The sequence below is a fragment of the Vulpes lagopus genome, chromosome 18 (assembly GCF_018345385.1).
Source record: "Vulpes lagopus strain Blue_001 chromosome 18, ASM1834538v1, whole genome shotgun sequence".
Taxonomy (NCBI): Eukaryota; Metazoa; Chordata; class Mammalia; order Carnivora; family Canidae; genus Vulpes; species Vulpes lagopus.
The window spans coordinates 23874568-23894900 of record NC_054841.1 but is presented as its reverse complement, the minus strand read 5'-3'; the positions used below and the strand labels follow the sequence as shown (position 1 = coordinate 23894900).

At 40.6% G+C, this 20333-nt stretch overlaps 1 protein-coding gene across 3 annotated transcripts in view; it reads left to right on the top strand.

The window, feature by feature from the left end:
* The first annotated feature begins 280 nt into the window (after positions 1 to 280).
* Positions 281 to 20333, top strand: part of ACSS2 (acyl-CoA synthetase short chain family member 2) — a 46002-nt gene continuing 25949 nt past the window's right edge. For 2 of the 3 annotated variants that reach the window (XM_041732914.1, XM_041732913.1), the window contains exons 1-2: positions 281 to 539; positions 6401 to 6596. In XM_041732914.1, coding sequence (XP_041588848.1) covers positions 362 to 539; positions 6401 to 6596 — 374 coding nt within the window. In that variant the 5' untranslated portion in view covers positions 281 to 361. The remainder of the gene's footprint in view (positions 540 to 6400; positions 6597 to 20333) is intronic. The other variant, XM_041732915.1, reaches the window with a different exon arrangement.

Here is a 20333-nt window from a genome sequence, read left to right as displayed (position 1 = left end):
CTACTGTCACGCCTGGCCCTTCCCCTCCACTGTCACTCCAAAATTCCACCTCTCTTGTCACTCCCGGCTCCGCCCCTTCTGCTCACTCTACGGCTCCACCCCTTCCGCAGTCAGCCCCGCCCCTAGCCCTCAAGCAATATTCGACTTCTCCCTATCGGTGTCTTTGCTAGCCCTGGTCCCGCCCATATCGGGCGTGGCTCCGCCCCTCCAAGCCGTCCACTGCCGGGTCTGCCTCCGCCCCGCCCCCGCCCGCCAGGTCTCTCCTTCTCGCATAAGGCCCCGCCCCTCGGCCAGCCTGTTTTCCTCGCCCAGGCGCTCGGAGCGACAGTGAAGGCTCTTAAAGCGCTTGGAGCTTGACGCTATGGGGCTTCCGGAGGAGCGGAGCCGGAGCGGCAGCGGGAGCGGGGAGCGGGAGGAGGCTGGAACTCGGAACAGGGTGCGGAGTTGGTCTCCGCCGCCCGAGGTCAGTCGTTCCGCGCACGTCCCGTCGCTGCAGCGCTACCGCGAGCTGCACCGGCGCTCGGTGGAGCAGCCGCGAGGTGAGGCGGGGCCCGGACGGCCCTGGGCAGGGTCAGTGAGGGGAGAAGTGGGGGTTTCCAGACGAGTGAGGAAATGGGCGCTTGGCGTGGGGAACGAGGGTTTCGTGTGGAGATAGGGGTTCCTTGGCGGAGTTGGGATTTCCCAACTCCGTGAAGAGATGAGGAGGTTCTTGGAGAAGATAGAAAAGGAGTTCCGGGAGGACACGGGGCTTCTGTGGGGAGGAGGAGGGTTCTGTGAGGAGCTGAGGGTTCTCTAGGAGTTGAGTTCCTTGGCAACTTGGAAATTTCGTGAGGAGATGGGGCTTCCTTGAGGAGAGCGAAAGTTCCATGAAAAAAGGAGAGTTCCAAACATGAGAGGATGGGTTCTCAGAGGTGAAGGGGCGCCTTGAGGGAAGAAGAGCCAACACAACTTTCTTTGCTCACTTGCACGCCAATTCAACTGTTGCCTCCTCACACCTTTCACCCTGTGACTTAGTCTCAGCTGTTGAGGGTCAGTAGCCGGTCTGGTTCCCATCTTGGGGTCCCCCAAATTAGTAACGGAGTCCCAGATCTGTTTTTCATGTTTCATAAATCCCAGTGAAAATTACGCAACGTCAGACTGAACAAGTCACTAAAATGCCACGTTTAAAAAAAAGAAGTTAGGCTGGGATTTTCATAACTCAGAAATTTTGAGATAGGCCTCTGTCTTTAAGAATGTGTGAGGAAAAAAAAAAAAAAAGAATGTGTGAGGAAAATTCTTTGCTCTTGCCCTCAGTCTGGGTAAGGGGTCAAGGAGTTGGGAGGCAGCACTGTGTTTGATAGTGGGATGAGCGTGGGCAATGAATCAAACCCAGAAAAATCTAGATTTAGATCCTGTGTCTACCGCTCATTCACTGTGTGGTCTTAAGCAGAGTTTTAAACCTGTGATTCCTTTTCTTGTCTGCAAGATGCAGATAATACTTGCCTCTAGGTTTGTTTGAGGTCTAAAACAGGTGATGAGTGTTACGTTATTGAGTGCCTGATGCACAGTAGGCATTCAATAAATGGTGGTGTGATAACAATAAGAACAACGTGGACAAAACAATTACTGAGTAGTGCAAGACAGGATTGAATCAAGGGTAGAGTGGTTGACTGTTACAGGCAGTGTCCAAGTTTGAATCCTCAGACCTGTTTTCACTTCTCTTCCTTCTCTATATTTTTTCCCCATCATGAGTTCATTTGTTTTACGTCTATTTCTATAATAATAACTTCTATATATTTAGCCCTGTGCCCAGGATCCCACTTATGCGCTGATCCCAAATTTCATAGGTCTGTAGACCATTTTATTCACACACCTTGATGTTAGACCATATTTAACATGACTGTGACTGGGATTTACCAATTTTCTCTCCCAAATCTGCTTTCACCTTAATTTTCTAATCCCTGTCAATGGCAGTATCCCAAACTAAATCTCTTTCATCATCTTCTCCTCTAAAAAGATCTATCAACCATAGATAGATTCTTTTCTATCTACATATCTCATTTAAGATTATTTACTGCATACTCAGCACACATCCTGTTTGATTTGATGTAGAGACTGATATCCCCGTTATATAAAGAAGAAAACAAGCATCGGGAGGTTAACTTGCACAAGGTCACAAAGCTACATAGCAGTGGATCTGGGATTTGAACTAAGGTAGTCTGGACTACAGAATCTATACTCCTGATAGCTATACTCTTCTTTTTCCCTGACCCCACAGTCTGAACAGACAGAATTTCACAAAATTCTGTTAAATACTCTTTCAAAATGTCTCTGATTACCTTTTAATTCAAGGAAACAGCCTCCTAATTGGTTCTCCTGTCCCCTGGGCTCACCCACCTTCAATCTCTCTTTAGAGTTATCTAAAATAAAAACTATTAGATTGATATTCTGGAAATACTACTTTCATATGTCACTTCAAAAACTTCCAAGTTCCATGGTTCCTCCAATTTCAGATTAAAATTCTGCCTTTCTTTCAAGGTCTGGATAATTAGCTTTACCTCACTTCTCTATTCTTACCTCTTGCTATTCCCTACCACACCCTTTATTCTAGACAAGTCATTCTCATTGATATACTGGATACACAAAAGTTTTTTTCCTATCTCCTTGCCTTTGCCAATTTCTTTCTGCTCCTCTCTACCTAGTCAAATTCCACCAAGTCTACACAACTCCCTGATCATTCAGTCCATGCTCATCTTTTAATCTTCTGAACTTCTTCTGTAGTTAGAATATGTGTCAGCAAAACCTCCAGATTTCAACACCTCCAACAAAACAAAACCCTCCAAAACAAAACTAAGTGCTCATAATACTCAGTTTTCTTCATTCTTATTGATACACATAAATGTGGTTCATAAATAGTTTTAGCTAATCTGTGCCTATTATCACTTAAAAATGTTTTTGAGTATATACATGTACTTGATGTAGTTGTAACAACCGACCTGATTGTGTATACTGGTTTCTAGCTATGTGGTCCTTGGGAGAGTTTCCTATGTTTCCTGAGCTTTGGTTTTCTTTGGTTTTCTCATAAGAGTAGGATAATTAATGTGTACTTCATAGGGCCATATAAAGATTCATTGAGGCCTTTTGCTTCATTGCATCTGAGAGCAAGATGGGTCACCAGCAGCTCTCCTGGAGCCATCGTAGGAGGTTTGGCCAGGGTTCTCCTTCTTGCCACCTGTGCTCAAACCAGCGTGGTCTAATTGGGAAATACAGCCTTAATATGGGCTGCCAGTGAGTGTTTCTGTTTATATGTGAGGGATACAGACTTAATTAAATTGGATTAGGCAAACTTTGAATGGGTCATCCAAGATACCTACCTTACCGACAGATATCCAAGATACCTACCTTCATGCTAACTCATTGTACATGAAATAAAAATTCTTCAATTATGAGTGTTTTTTTTTTAATTTTTAAAATTTATTTATGATAGTCACACAGAGAGAGAGAGAGAGAGGCAGAGACATAGGCAGAGGGAGAAGCAGGCCCCATGCACCGGGAGCCTGACGTGGGACTCGATCCCGGGTCTCCAGGATCGTGCCCTGGGCTAAAGGCAGGCGCCAAACCGCTGCGCCACCCAGGGATCCAATTATGAGTGTTTTAATGTTAAAAAAAAGATTTAATGAGGGGCGTTGGACTGGCTCGCTCAGTAGAGCATGCAACTCTTGATCTCAGGGTTTTGAGTGTGAGATACCTTGGATGTAGAGATTATTTAAAAATAAAATCTTTTTGAAAAAAAGATTCAATGAGATTAGCTCCATGACTGGTACAGGAATGGTATTCACTAAAATGCCACCTCCCATTTTCCCTCTCTTTAGTGGCCATTTAGTATTCTGTGATACTACTAGTAGTATTACTAGTTTTTATCAGTTTTTTTTTTTTAATTGTTGGGCTCCTGGGTTGTTTCCAATTTCAATGTTATAGTGTTACTTTAAACATCTCTTTAGCAATCACTTCATTTTTTCTTTGACATTTTTTTTTGTAGTGTGTTCCCCAAAATTAAGTTAGCAGATGAAAGGATATAAAAAGTTTTATGGCTCTCATTAGTCATTGCTCTGGTATCCAGTAAGATTATGACAATTTCTTACAATGCCATTATCATATAAGAGTATCTCTTTTGGGATCCCTGGGTGGCACAGCGGTTTGGCGCCTGCCTTTGGCCCAGGGCGCGATCCTGGAGACCCAGGATCGAGTCCCACGTCGGGCTCCCGGTGCATGGAGCCTGCTTCTCCCTCTGCCTGTGTCTCTGCCTCTCTCTCTCTCTCTCTGTGTGACTATCATAAATAAAAAAAAAAAAAAAAAAGAGTATCTCTTTTACAGTGCCACTCTTTTTTTTTTTTTAAGATTTTATTTATTTATTTATTTATTAGAGACAGAGAGAGAGAGAGAGAGAGAGAGAGAGAGAGAGGGAGAGGCAGAGGGAGAAGCAGGCTCCATGCAGGGAGCCTGACATGGGACTCGATCCTGGGTCTCCAGGATCACCCTTCACCCTGGGCCAAAGGTGGCGCTAAACTGCTAAGCCCCACCACTCTTTTTTTTTTTTAATCTTTTTTTAAAGTTCTTTGCTAGTTTTATAGGTATATAATGGCACCTTAGGTTGGATTTAATTTGGATTCCTTAAATTGTTTGCAAGTTGTACACCATGTGATTTAGGTTTCAACTATATCCTGTCTTGCATGTTCTAAAGTATTTCATGTGTTAGTCTTATCTTTCCAAGTAGATTGTATAAACTGAATCACGTAACCTTGAGCAAGTCACTTTACTTGCCTCTATGAATTTGGTTTGTTATTGGTGAAATGAAAGGGTGATAATCTCTAAAGTTCCTTTCATTCTTATGATTCTAAGTGTGTCTCTCCTTCCCTTCTAGCTCCTGATTTTGTACTGACAATATCCTAAGTACTCTGCAATTACATGTTTTACCTGTCGAATACATTGTCTCCAGAACAGCCAGGGGAATATTTTAAGATTATTAATCTGATCATGTCCCTCTCCTTGAAATCCTACAATGGCTTTCCATTCCTCTTAGGATAAATATCAAATTCCTTATCATGCCCAGAAGGATTGCATGATCTTCCTAGTTTGTGCATCAATTCCTGCTATTCTTTCTCTTACTCTTAGTACTTCAGCCTCAAAGAGTTTCTTTTAACACATACCCATGGTTCCTTTCTATCCAATGGGACTCTGTTTGTGGTGAGGAAATGAAGAAAAATTCTTATTTGTCTTTTAGATTTTAGCAAAATTATCATCCTCAGGGCAGTTCACATCTTGACTTTGTAACTGTTTAACCTAGGGCAAATTATTTAATTTCTCTGAGCCTTGACTTTTTTTTTTTTTTTTAAAGATTTTATTTATTTATTCTTGAGAGATAGAAGGAGATACAGAGCCAGAGACACAGGCAGAGGGAGAGGCAGGCTCCATGCACCGGGAGCCCGACGTGGGACTCGATCCCGGGTCTCCAGGATCGCACCCTGGGCCAAAGGCAGGCGCCAAACCGCTGCACCACCCAGGGATCCCTGAGCCTTGACTTTTAAATCAATGAAATGAGGATGAAAATAAAGCCTACCTCTTCTGGTTGTGGTGAAGACTAAATGAGATAATACATATAAAAAGCTTAAAGCAACATTTGGCACATAGCAAGTAACACTTGGGCAAGAGGTAGTAGGAGAAAGAGATATTCATTAAATAGTTGCCGAGAGTGAACAAATTAAGAGAAAGATATTACATATGTTGGAAGACTCTGTGGGTAAAGGATTTCTTCCTTTCACTTACTAATTTGTTAAAAAAATTTACTGATTGACTACAATATACTAAGCTACTATTCACAGTAGCTAGTGATACTAGCTAGCTACTTGCTAGTATAGCTAGTGATATACTAGCAATATACTAAGTGCTATCACAATGATAGCACTGGGTGGCTATGATTTGAATAGATGATGAAAAATGGGGGGCACCTCAGTGTCTCAGTTAAGTGGCTGCCTTTAGCTTGGGTCATGATCCCAGGGTCCTGGGATTGAGCCCCGCATTGGGCCTCTTGCTTAGCAGGGAACCTGCTTCTCCCTCTCCTTCTGCCTGCCACTTCAACTGCTTGTGCTCTCACTCTGTCAAACAAATAAATAAAATATTTTTAAAAAGATGATGAAAAATGAAATGGCAGTTTTGAGGAGGGAAGGAAGAAATTTGAGTCAAGATTTAGCTCATGGGAATAGAAGGTAGGTTAGGAAAGTAGTAGGTGATAAGATTAGACGATAGAGGAGAGATCTAGGTGGTAAGTCCTAGAGTGGAGGGCAGAGAAGTTGTGACTTATTCCTGTCATAGACTAGTAAGCCATCTGAGGATAAATATGTCTGAGAATCTTTCTCTGTTGCAGAGTTTTGGGGAGACATTGCCAAGGAATTTTACTGGAAGACCTCGTGTCCTGGCCCATTCCTTCAGTACAATTTTGATGTGACTAAAGGAAAAATCTTCATCGAGTGGATGAAAGGAGCAACTACTAACATCTGCTACAACGTACTAGATCGAATTGTCCACGAGAAAAAACTTGGAGATAAAGTTGCTTTTTACTGGTAAAAACATCTATCTTGAAGTCTGTGACAGATAAAGTCACCCTTCACATTTATATAGTGTTTCACAGTTCACAAAGTACTTTAAAATCTATTAACTTATTTGATGCTTGCAACAACCTGGAAGAGTAAGTAAGGTATTGTTAATTTCAGATGAGGAAAAATACCTCAAGTGAGTTAAGTGACTTCCGTAAAATCACATAACTAGTATGTGACTGAACCAACATTCAGAACCAAGTGTCCTGATTTCTAGTCTAGTATTCTTGGTTTGTAGTTGGAGAGAAAAGAGGGTAGAGGGTAAATGGAAGCAAACAGGACTGAGTAGCATTCTTTCTCATTTTGCTTTGGGAGGAAATGGATATTGAGATTTTCCCTACCAGGACCACTGTCGTCATCATTGTCTGTGAGTGAGTTATGTAGTACCTCTTAGTTCACAGTTCTTTCTGGAGTTTCCCAGGTGTAATTTGAAACCAGCTCCCATAAACAGAGGGCAGGGAGAGACTGAAGAAAGAGGCAGGCCACTCCAGGTTGGTAGGTGGCAGTTTTAATAAGCAAAGAAAACTTATATACAAGGCTTGTTTTGGGGCAGCAGTAAGATGAATGGATTGCTGCACTTGCCCTCCAAATGTTAAAAGTCTGTAAAGAGGTCCTAAGTGGGCTCAGTACTGTGCAGGTGTTTTCAACACCACATCACCACATTGCAAAGCTTTGTCCTTGAAATAGCCTCTGGGAACAGGAAAAGCAAGTAGAACGCACCTTCCAAGGACATGGAAGGGAGTAAGAAGCCTCCTACGGGTCCAACTCATGGGTCTGTCAGGTAAATCAGTGGTCATATCTTTTCAATGACATTCCCCTATAATGTTAGACACTGTGCTCAAATGCTTAACAAATACCTTATTTGATTCTTAACAACAACCAAGAATGCACTGTTTTCCTCATTTTACATATGTGAAAATAAATTCTAAGTGTTGGGCAGCCCCGGTGGCGCAGCGGTTTGGTGCCACCTACAGCCCGGGGTGTGATCCTGGGGATCCAGGATCGAGTCCCACGTCTCCTTGCGTGGAGCCTGCTTCTCCCTCTGCCTGTGTCTCTGCGCCTCTCTCTGTGTGTGTCTCTCATGAATAAATAAATCAAATCTTAAAAAAAAAAAATTCTAAGTGTTAAGTGACTTATCCAAAGTCATACAGCTAATAAGAAGTAGGGCTGAGATTCAGACCCAGGTAGTAGAGTTAGAGAATTTACACTCATAACTGTGACACTATGCTATCCTTCTAATTCTTTACATTAGCTTTCAGCAGCTTTGTAATATAGGTGAAGACATGAAGCACAGAGGGTTACAATAGTGAATAAAGAGGGTAAGTAAGTAGTAGAGCCAGGGTTCAAACCCAAATCTGTTTGACTCCTTGCTGGTAACTCTACATCATGGTGCCTCCACAGGGGGACCTTTTTTTTTTTTTTTTTTAAGATTTTACTTATTTGAGAGAGAAAGAGCACTAGAGAGAGAGAGTGAGCAAGCATGAGTATGGGGCAGAGGGACAAGAAAAAGGCTCCCTGCTCAGCAGGGAGCCCAATGTGGAACTTGATCCCAGGACCCAAGGGCTCAACTGACTGAGCCACCCAGGCACCCCTGAACTTTTTTTTTTTTTTTAAGATTTAGTTATTTATTAGAGAGGGAGTGAGCCATGAGCACAGTGGGGGAGGGGCAGAGAGAGAGGGAGAAACTTAAGCAGTCTCTATGCTGAGCACAAAGTCTGATGCAGGGCTTGATCTCACAACCTTGAGATCGTGCCCTGAGCTGAAATCAAGAGTCAGACACTTAACTGACTGTGCCACTCAGGTGCCCCAACTTTTTTTTTTTTAAAGAATTTATTTATTTATTCATGAGAGAGAGAGAGAGAGAGGCAGAGACACAGGTAGAGGGAGAAGCAGGCTCCATGCAGGGAGCCCGATATGGGAATCGATCCCAGGTCTCCAGGATAAGGCCCTGGGCTGAAGGCAGCGCTAAACTGCTGAGCCACCCAGGCTGCCCAACTTTTCTTTTTTTTTTTAATGGGCTCTACACTAGCAGAGTCTAATGTAGGGCTTGAATGCACTACCCTGGAACCGATAGCTGGCATCAAGAGTCAGTCGCTTAACCTACCCAGCCACCCAGGTGCCCCCTTACAGTGGGAACTTTTTAAGACCTCCTCCTTCCAGCAACATAACTTCTAGGTGGTATTACTATACTGAACCCAAATAGGACCTTAAAGTTCCAGTAATCGGGGTGTTGTTTCTGCCACCACCCACGAGCACTTTGAGAACTGATCTGTTTCTTTTTTCTTTCTTTAAAGATTATTTATTTATTCATGAGAGACACAGACAGAAAGGCAGAGACATAAGCAGAGGGAGAAGCAGGCTCCCCATGGGGAACCTGATGCAGGACTTGATCCCAGGACTCCAGGATCACACCTGAGCCAAAGGCAGATGCTCAGCCACTGAGCCACCTAGGAGTCCCTCTTTTTTTCTTTTTTAAAGATTATTTATTTATTTATTCATAAGAGACACAGAAAGAGAGGCAGAGACATAGGTGGAGAGAGAACCAGGCTCCCTGCAGGGAGTCTGATGCGGGACTCGATCCCAGGACCCCGGGACCACAACTCGAGCCAAAGGCTGACACTCAACAACTGAGCCACACAGGTGCCTCTGATCTGTTTCTTTTTAAGTGAGCCAGTAGGAACAGCTTGGATGTTTGCTTTTTTTTAAGATTTTATTTATTCATTCATGAGACACACACACACACACACACAGGCAGAGGGAGAAGCAAGCCCCATGCAGGGAGCCTAACATGGGACTTGATCCTGGGACCCCAGGATCAGGCCCCAGGCTGAAGGCGGTGCTAAACTGCTGGACCAGCCTGGGCTGCCCAGCTTGGATGTTTTATGGAAGAGTTAACTGGTACTCAATCAAAATTTGTCCAATTTGTATGATAGATTGTTATGAGCCCTAATGTGAGCCCATTTGCTTGCTGTATAACACAGGCAAGGCATTTAACTCTCTGAGAGTCCATTTCCTCTTCCATAAAATGGGGATGATAATTCCGTCCTTGTCTTTTTTCATTAGATTGTTATGAGAATCAAATGAGATGATGTTATAAAAGCATTTATATACTTATTGGAAAACACTACAAATGTGAGTGGTCTATTCATATTGCCATTGCTCAATTTGGGGTTACTTTGCCACTGAAACTTAGCCTTTTATGTTTGTTGAAACTTTCTTTAGCTCTTTTCCTGGGACTTTATGGCTTGAGCTCCAGCTAACACTTGGGTTCACTTCCTAAGTTCCTTAGGGATCAGAAAAATCTTTAAAGATCTATAAAGGAGATACTTGTGTCTGACATTGTTTCCTAGTTTGAAGTAATTCAGGTACGTGATGAAAGGCTGAGGAAACATAGGCCAGAGTTGTTCAAGCACTGGAGATTGCTGCAGAATCCTGAAGCCTTTCTTTCTAATTTCTCTGCTATCCAGACCTGAACAAATCTAGAGAGACTCTCTTTCCCCATTTGTAAAATGAGGGTAGTAGACTAGATCAGTGTTTTCTAAAGAGTGCTCCAGAAACCGTTCCTTACTATAGATATTAGCAGGGGCTTCATTCATAAAACAAGTCCAAGAAACACTACATAATACGTTGCCCTTATGGGATTCCCAGTGTATATTAACAGTAAAGCCTCCTAAGAATTCCTACGGTGAAGGCACCTGATTAATTTTTTTATACATGAGATTACTCAAATTTATTTGAGCTCCAAACACTTTTTGTGGTGTGCTATTAACATTACAAGAAGCAGAATTCCATGGAATACCAATTAGGAAAGCACTGGATTATATAATTTCTAAATTTTTTTCTAGTGCAAAATTCTGTAACTCTACAAGACATCTTCACCCCATTTTTACATTGGCCACTCAACCAACAAGAACTTTTTAAATTATTGGATGGTCAGTCATATATTAGGTATTATGGAAATAGAGGTAAGGGAATGGGAGACAAGTACTACATAGGCCATTATTATTCAATTATTTTATGTTGATAATAAAGTAAAACCAAGCTACAAAAAAGTCACATTTGTTATAAAAAAGTGCAAATAGGCCAGATTTATGGTTCTTTCCCTTTTTTCTCTATATTTTAAAATAATATGCTTATATTGCATACTTTAAAAAGTATGACTTCCTAGTATGATTGATGAGAATTTGGTTCTTATGTATTTCTCCAACTTCTTTCTCTCATCTACCTAGCTCTGTTTTTAAGTTAATTTAAAACAAATCTTTACAGAAGAGTAATATATTATGATTGCATTTCTTTTTATGCATAGGTTTTTGTTTTCTCTGAAGTTAAAAATTGCCTGCCATTTTATTTGCCTTTATGTTGTACTCAATATTTTTCAAACTCTCTATCATATCATTCTATGAAGTCTTGTTTTTCCTCTACAGTCTTTTGTTTTGGAGTCTACCTTCTTCCTGTTCTAATTTTTATTAATGCTTTTTTTTTAAAGACTTATTTATTTGAGAGAGAGTGTGTATGCCTGTGTGTGAGCAGCAGAGGGAGGGGCAGAGGGAGAGAGAGAATCCTGAAGTAGGCTAAGTGTGGAGCCCAACATGGGGCTTGATCCCAGGACGCTGAGATCATGACTTGATCTGAAATCAGAAGTCGGCTGCTTAACTGACTGAGCCACATAGGCACCCTGTTAATGCTTTTTAAAGTGACATCTTTTCCGTGATTTGCTACAATTGATATACTTCTTATGGTGCTGCAGTATTACATTCCTTTCAACCTAAACTATGTCATTTATACAGTTCTAGTGGCATTAGCAAACCACATTTATAGCTCATTGCTTGTTTTGTGGCATGTTCTGAAATAATGCACAGATAAAATAGTGCTCTTAGAACCAAAATAGAACCATTATTAAGGAAGAATTTGGCCTTTTACTTTTGGCTTGACATTGACATTGTAGGTGTTCATGGAATAATAGTATTTTTAGAACTTGAAGTGACCATTTAGACTCCATCTAGGCCAGTTCTCTTTACAGATGGATAGATTAAAGTGAGGCTAAATGATTTACTTAAGGGTTATATACCTCCTTGGAGACAGAGCTGAGACTAATCTCCAGATATCCTCACTCCTAGTCAGCTATTCTTTTCACCATATGATCCTGCTTCATTATTCTAGTTATCCAACAATAGGCTGTGACAGTTGAAAAGAGAAATTTGTCATATTAGTGAAATTAATTTGAATTAACATTAGGTTAATTTGCTTACAAATATAAGATAAAATGTGTTACCATGTTTCAGTGGCCCAGATCTTGGTCTCATAGAATTGACATTCTGTTTGGAAGACCAAATAGGCCTATATAAATCAGCTGGAAAGCAATTATGGGCCAAATTGCAAAGAGCCACTTACACAAATAGTTTACAGAAGGGATAAAGCATGTAGGGAGGCATTATGATAAAAATTAGAAGAATAAGTTTTGGTGTCAACCTAATCTGAGTCCTGTTTCTGACACTAAATAGCTGTATGATTTTGTACTCAACTATGACATGTGGATAAAAGTTTCCATCTCATGGAGTTATTGATTGAATAGTGTAACAAACTGATGTTTTCCAATTCCTGGCACATTGAAAGCACTAAAAAAATATTAGCCATCATTACTATTATGTTGGGACAGTAAGAAGACCAAATTTTTCTGGAATAAAGAGTACATATAGGGAATAATTCATTCAATAAATACTTACTATGAACTCACTACATATCAGGAACTATTCTGAACAATATCTATGCCTTCATGGAGTTTATATTTCAGCTTGAGGAGACAGACAATAAACAAGCCAATAAATATATGACAGGTAGTAATAAGTGCTATAGAAAACTACAGAGTGGCATTAAGGAAAAGGGAATGACAACAAAGAGTAGGGATTGATAAGGGAAGAACTGTCTAATAAAGTGACATTTGAGCAGACATTTAGGAAGGAAATGGAGTATATCACGCAGATAGTTGGGTTGGGAAGGAGAAATATTCCAAGTAATGGAAGAGCAAGTGTAAAAGCCCTGAGGTAGGAGTGTGCTGCTGCTTGGTTGAAGACTAGCTGGGAAATTAGTGTAGCTGAAGCAGTGTGAACTAGAGAAAGAGTATTGGGAATGGGGTCGACCGGTCACTAGACCATGTAGGACCTTGATAGTCAATATAGACTTTTGGGTTTTATTTATAGTGAAATAGGGAACCCCTGGACAATCCTGAGCACAAAAGTGATGACCATTTGATGTATATTTAAAATCTTTCTGTCATTTGTGTTGAGAATAGACAGAAGGCAAGAGTAGAAGCAGGGAGGACAATTAGGAGGCTATTTAGAAATTAAATGAGAAATGTTGGTGATTTATACCATAGTAGTATTTTGAAGTAGTTAGAAGTAGTCAAAATCTGGATCTATTTTGAGTGAAGAGCCCATGGAATTTGCTAGCTTGGATTGGGTCTGGAGAATGAGACAAAGAGGAATCAAGATTGTCTTCAACAGTGGATGAGGTCCAGGAACGGAAGATTTTGACTATTTTTTTTGAGACCTATGGAAGGATTAAGTGCAGGGGAATGATGTGGTCATAACTGGGTTTAAGAAGATTAATGTGGATACATATGGAAATGGAAATGTGAAGCCAGATTGCTGGGAGTTTGTTATTCAGAAAAAGTGCCTGAATTGGGATGCTGGTAGTGGGAATGGAACAGAAAAATGAAATTTTAAAGTGGTTTGGAGGAAAGAAAACCAACATAGGTAACTGCATGTATAGATAGATGATGGAGAGACAGAAAGTTGAGAGAGAAAAGTCAACAGTCCCTTTATAGTCTATATAACACTTTACCTTTTTCAAAGGTACATGCTCATCTGATCCAAAGGCTAAATTTGCCCTCCAAACAAAACTGGTTTCAACCTCTCTGTACTTTCTTCCTCCTAGTGTGGCCGTAGAGGTGTTAGTAGGGGCTAACAGTATACATTAGTATACATGTGTGAGAAAGTGATCAGTGACAAAGTTACTGGAATAGACATTCAGGGAGAGATAAGTGAAGGATGAAGGATCAGTGAAGGATGTTAGGGGTAGTGCAAGGAGTAGGGACTGGGTAGTTAAAGAGACACTACAGTCCATTCCTTCCACCGTTTGTTTTTGGTTGCACCTGGCTATCATCATCTCTGTGCCATCTCACCCTTTATCCTCAGCTGAATCATTGTCATCTCTCTATAGGCTCTGGCTGTAATTAATCCTTCCTTAGAAACCAGAGAGGCAGATGACTTTAGGGTGACCTTTGGACAGAAACTCTGCTTTCAGAATCCCGTTTGCTCCCATGTATGAATTCCAGAGTATGATATTTAGAATTCTCCAGATACCTGTGAGGTATGTGTATATATATTTGAGAAGAGGGAAAGGTGAGACAAGCCTATGTTCTGATAGGGCAAAGATTGTCAAGGTGATATGGAAAGCCAGACCTACATTGTACTGTCCTAGCATTCATAGCCAAGGACTCTATTAATTACCTAGGTCCATGTCCTGGAGTTCCTTTTAGTGATATGGGAAGGGAAGGGAAGGACTTTTTTGTCCTCCATCCATGCCTTCACTGGTTTCACAATACTATATTTACTGATTAAAATATACATGGTATGGAAAAACACTCATTTGAAAAAGAAGATGGCCTCAGACCATCTCTTCCCTTCTCTGCACCTTCCCTTTTTGTGACTGGTGGAGGATTAACTAGATACTCTGCAAGGTCCTTCTGGTTCTAATAGCTGAGGAGTCTATGATTATCTCTGAAGAGGAAGTGGTTTTTAGAAGTTCTAATTCAACCTATAGGGACTTTATGGTGACTCAGTAGGTGGGCTGGGCTTCTCTTGAAATGGTGAAATAAAGGAGGAATTTTAGAAGGTTTAGGGTTAAAGGGCTAAGGTAGAGAGTCTGCTCCCTTGTCTGGGGCAGTACTAGTGCTGGTGGCCTAAGCTTTATGCTAATAGAGGCATATGGGGAAATAACTGTTGCTAGGAACAGTCTTTCTCCATTTGAATCTGGTGGACTGATTGTGGAGGAGAGCTGGAGGATTTCACATCTAATGTGGCTCTCTAATCTGTTTCTCTCTCCGCTGTTCCTGAGTTTCATGACCCTTGATACCTTAAAGAATTCTTCCCTAAAGTGGTGAAAATGAGACAAGTAGGCTGTATTGTCCAAGTCACTAGTCACTTTTTAGAAGTAGGGATATGAATAATAAATGTATAATAAATCACATGTTACAAATTAATATTTTTGTATATGCTAACATGTAATTAATAAGTATATAATAAATGGAGACTGTCTTGAAGCCTGATTGAGTGTACTAGCTCCTGTCAACTTCATGAGTTTGTGTCTAGGTCTTCTTATACCGGTGTGTTTAGTAAATAATGAGAATTGCTTTAGATAATGCCCTTTTCTGAACTTTCTTTTTCCCACCTGTAAATCCATAGGGGATGAACAAATTACTTCTAGCACTGACCTTTAGAATTGCTGTCACAAATATAAGGGAACTGCAGTGACAGGGTAGCTGGGAAAGGTTGGAGGTAGGGGAGGAACCCAGTGGTGGCTTCCTGTCCCTTGAAGGTAGCAGGTAGTCTGGTGGGAGCCTGGGTTCTTGCTTTAGGGCAGTCTCACATTTACAACTATAAGTACAAAAGGCATGCAGCTGAGGATAGCCTTCCTTCTTGGATTTGGTATGAGAGAAATTGTGCACTGATAATGATCCTCAGTGTCTGATACCTTGAACCTCTGTATGAGAGTTTTGAGACTCTCATTTCTAATCCTTTGAGGTCATTTAGTTCACTTCCTAAACAAAGCAGGAATTGTAGCTCTAATATCTCCATCCCCAGCAGTACCCATATGTGATCATTCTGATTGTGGAACACTACCAAGACCATGGAGTTCACTCACTATCTGTCCCATTGTTGGGCAGCTCTGCTACAAAGTTCTTATGTATATTCTTTCCCTATAACTTTCTCTCCACTCTATCCTCTTCTTTTGGTTTTAGTTCTGTTTTCTGGAGCTACATGGAATAATCCTATTTTTTTCTATAAAACATCTCAGATATTTGAGGCTGGTTATTATATCCCTTTACTAAGCTGAGTGTGGAATTATAGAAATTTAAATCTACAATATTCCTTGAAGATCATCTAATTCAGTAATTTTCAGTATTTTTAAGGCATTAGATTCTTTTCGTTCAAATAAAAATTATATGTATAGTGACTAACAAGAGTAGGCTCCGGACTCTGCTTGGATTTCAGTCCCTACTCTAATACTTATTATTTGGGCAAGTTGCCTCCCTCTTTATTTTTTAAAGATTTTATTTATTTATTTGAGAGAGAGAGAGAGCATGAGCATGGGGAGGGGTAGAGGAAGAGGGAGAAGCAGCTCTTCACTGAGCAGGGAGCCCAACACGGATCTCTGTCCCAGGACCCTGGGATCATGACCTGAGCCCACAGCAGCCACCCAACTGACTGAGCCACACAAGCATCCTGCCTCACCTCTTTAAACCTGTTTTCCTATCTGTAAAATGGGAATAATATGGTTCCTATGACATAGATTGTTATGAAGAATAATTGGAATAATCTATGTAAAGGGTTTAGTGCTTGGCAAATGGTGTTAGCTATTTTTATCATTATTACCAAGAGCCCTATACCTAAAATAGGCAAGAGTAGAGCTGATCTGGTTGAAACATGAATGAGAGGACCAGAACCACATTCTTTTGGCTCCTTCACCTTGTCACTGAGATCCTTGTAAGGTATATATGTAGAACATCTAGGGATTTGTAAAACTCCGTTTGAAAAACCCTGATCTGGTCTAGTGTCCTTATTTTGTGGATGAGGTAATACTGAGTCCACATTCCCAGATTCCATATATGATATGGTTTCCTGGACAATTCCTTTATCATTCATGTCAGTCTCCTCTGGACATACTCTAGTTGGTCAATATCTAGCTATGGTCTGCCTTGGACAGGGAACTGTTACTATTCTTTGTTTTAACTTTACATATCTAAGATTATATTAGTCCCATTGACAGCCATATTCTACTAACCAACTTACAATCTCCTATAATACCTAAGACTTTTCTATTTATTGTAATAATAAACTATATTTCCTTTATACTGTATTTGTTCCCTTGTTTTTTTGAACCTGGGTATGGTTTACAACAATACTTAACAGATGAGGAAGTTGAGGCTTAGAGGGTAGAAGTGACTTAGCTAGTCATGTAGCAGTTGTAACTTGTTCTGGACAGAACACTTACATTCTCTGTTGTAGACACTACGCTTATGTACAGCCTTTGTGTTTTTGCCACAAGTGGCAAATCAGGATTCAATTTGCCACTTGTCTAGCCAGTTTATTTTGAGAATTTAGGGATAGCTTTAGAAATGTTGACTACAATTTATAATTTATAAGGGCTAAAGACATTAAAGGGCAAACCTCAAAGAAATAACATCCTTTCCTTAGCTGTGTTCATTTATCCACTCACCAAACAGTTTTATACTGAATATCTACTAGATGTAATCTGCATACTACCTTGAGAACAGTGTGTTAGGGGCATCAGGCAAAGGCAAAGGGACAGTAAGGCACTGACAGTTCAGGCAAAATATGAAAATGGAGATGAAGGTTGAGGTCATGAAGAATGGTCAGATTTTGGAATATTTTGAAGGCAGAGCCAATAGGATTTGCTGATGAACTTGATGTGGGATAGGAGAGAATGGAGTCAAGAATATCTTGAAGGGTTTTTAGGGCAGTTGGGTGGCTCAGTGGGTTAAGCCTCCAAGTCTTGGTTTTGGCTCAGGTTGTGATCTCACATATCACGGGATGGAGCCCCACATCAGGCTCTTGGCTCAGTGGGGAGTCTACTTGAGATTCTCTCCCTCTGACATGCACATGCTCTGTCTCTCTAAAATAAATAAATAAATCTTTAAAAAAATATTTCAAAGATTTTTTGTCTGAACAACAGGAAAACAGGAATTTCATTAGTTGAAGAAGAAAGAAGACTGGGAGAAACATTTGGGGGAGGATCAGGAATTTGTGTTTCATACACAGAGATATAAAATTGCAATTTGACAAGTGCTAAGGCACCAATAAAGAATTTCAATTAGAAATATGACCTATCAGAGTTATATTTTGAAAAGATCAATCTCTTGATCAGATATATTTAAAAACAAAAACAAAAAAGCCTAACCTGAGGATCTGCAGTCAGAGGTCCTAACCATTGCTTTGTGATCTTTGGCAAGTTATGACACCATTCTGAGCCTCAGTTTCCTGACCTTTCAAATGGGATAGCAAATCTTGTTCTGCCTATCTCAAAAAATTGCCGTGAGGACTAGCTGAGATGAAAGATGAAAAAACATACTGCAAAGACTTATTACTGTGCAATGATACTAATACATATATCACACATGTCCAAGGGCATTGTTAGGCAGAGAGATTCAAGACTGATAGCCAAATATGACTTCTATCCTTTCCAAAATGCCCTTCTTTCCCTCCCATGAACACTTAGCCTCTTATCTCAAACTTGGCTCAAAATCCACTATTTCCAGGAAATAATGTCATGATTTACCCCACTTATTTCTTTTTGCATTCCTTTGGTGTTTTTCTACACTGCGTTTTCTTGCTTTCTTTGATCATTGTCTCCCAAGATTGGTCTTACATAATGGGTGGTTTGGATCTTTCTAATTAAGGATTTTAAGCTTATGAAAGTAAGGACTACCTTCTCATTCCCTTCCATTTGTGATATGACAAGCAGTAGGCACTGATTGTCAGGTGGCCACTCTGGCAAACATCATTTCCATTCCTTCATGGCTTGGGATTTAGTAGGTAAAAAGTTTTGAGGTAAAGGAGCGGGCCTTTAATCCAGTGGCCTTTATGGCTTTTCTTACAGAATAAAATTAAAGCATTTTGGGATTCTATATATGATGTTTCTCTAGTCTATATTATAAATCTTTAATTTAAAGTTTTGAAATATGCCTAAATTTATAGAAAAATTACAAGTACAGCTCTTTCTCAGTTACGGGGTCTGTGCTTAGGTAAAGATGGGAGAATAGAGCCAACACAACAGTGGTCAGGAGCTGGGTTTGTCGCAAAACCTGTGTGACTCCATGGAAACCCTTCAGGAAATCCCCTCAACCAAGAGCTGAAGCTGATTTGCAGATAAGAGTTCTGGAACAAAGTCTGGAGGGTTAACTTGACTCTGGCCAAGATCCATAAGGCTGCTTGAGAGCGGCCCATGCACATTCCTGTTTGAATGTAACACCTTGCTTGCAGCAACTCACCAGGATCCAGGTAAGATAAAGCTCCTTCAATCCAGAATCATCTTTATTTGACTTTCAGGACCTCAACATTCTATCTTTTCAATCTTACAGTCTATAAAACGTAGCTTAAGGTCTAACTGATTTGATAGCTATTTAATTTTATACCAAATGATTCAGATTTTTAGAGATTTCACCAATGTCTCTGAAGGGACCTCCTGAAGAGTTTGCAATTTTTGAAAAAAATATTCATTTATTCATGAAAGACACAGAGAGGCAGAGACATAGAGGGAGAAGCAGGTTCCCTGTAATAGGTCTGATGCAGGACTTGATCCCAGGATCCCGGGATCATGACCTGAGCCAAAAGCAAATGCTCAATCACTGAGCCACCCAGGCACCCCAAGAGTTTGCAATTTAAAATTTGATGAGGGATCCCTGGGTGGCACAGCGGTTCGGCACCTGCCTTTGGCCCAGGGCGCGATCCTGGAGACCCGGGATCGAATCCCACATCGGGCTCCCAGTGCATGGAGGCTGCTTCTCCCTCTGCCTGTGTCTCTGCCTCTCTCTCTCTCTCTCTCTCTGTGACTATCATAAATAAATAATAATTAAAAAAATTAAAATACAATAAAATAAAATTTTATGAAATAAGAATTTTTTTGAACTGCAAATATCACCTTATATCACTATCACTCAATTAAGAATAAAGATAATTTAACTGCATGACAATAGTCAGAACATATAGGACAAAATGTAGTCCTTTATATCAAATAAATGTAGCTTTATGAGGAAAATACTTAGGATTGGTATTGGCCTGTAGACTGGCCTGTGCTTTTCTGCTTCTATATCTAAGCTAATTAATGTTTTTTCCTTGTCTCTGGATTGCTGTTCCTTATCTGAGCTAGTCTAAATCCTGCTTATTCTTTCATAACCATCTGAGATGCTATCTTCTTTATGAAGCTTTTCCCAATTCTCATTTTCCAACCCTCTTTCTTGCTCTCAGCCAGAATGAATAATAAAACCTATTTCTAGAAAGTACATTTACTGAAACATTTCCCTCGTTTACAGTTGAAGCACCTAAGGCCCAGAGAAATGAAATAATTTATAAAAAGTATAGTGTTGGGATCCCTGGGTGGCGCAGCGGTTTGGCGCCTGCCTTTGGCCCAGGGCGCGATCCTGGAGACCCGGGATCGGGTCCCACGTCGGGCTCCCGGTGCATGGAGCCTGCTTCTCCCTCTGCCTGTGTCTCTGCCTCTCTCTCTATCTCTCTGTGACTATCGTAAATAAATAAAAATTAAAAAAAAAAAAAGTATAGTGTTGAGAAAAGTAGCAAAGCTTGACTTGAAGCTCAAAATTTCTGAGCTCTTGCCCTGTCCATTCATTTCCCTGTCATTGCAGCATTCCTGCCCAAGGGCTGAGAGAACTTCAGCTGGAGCTGAAGA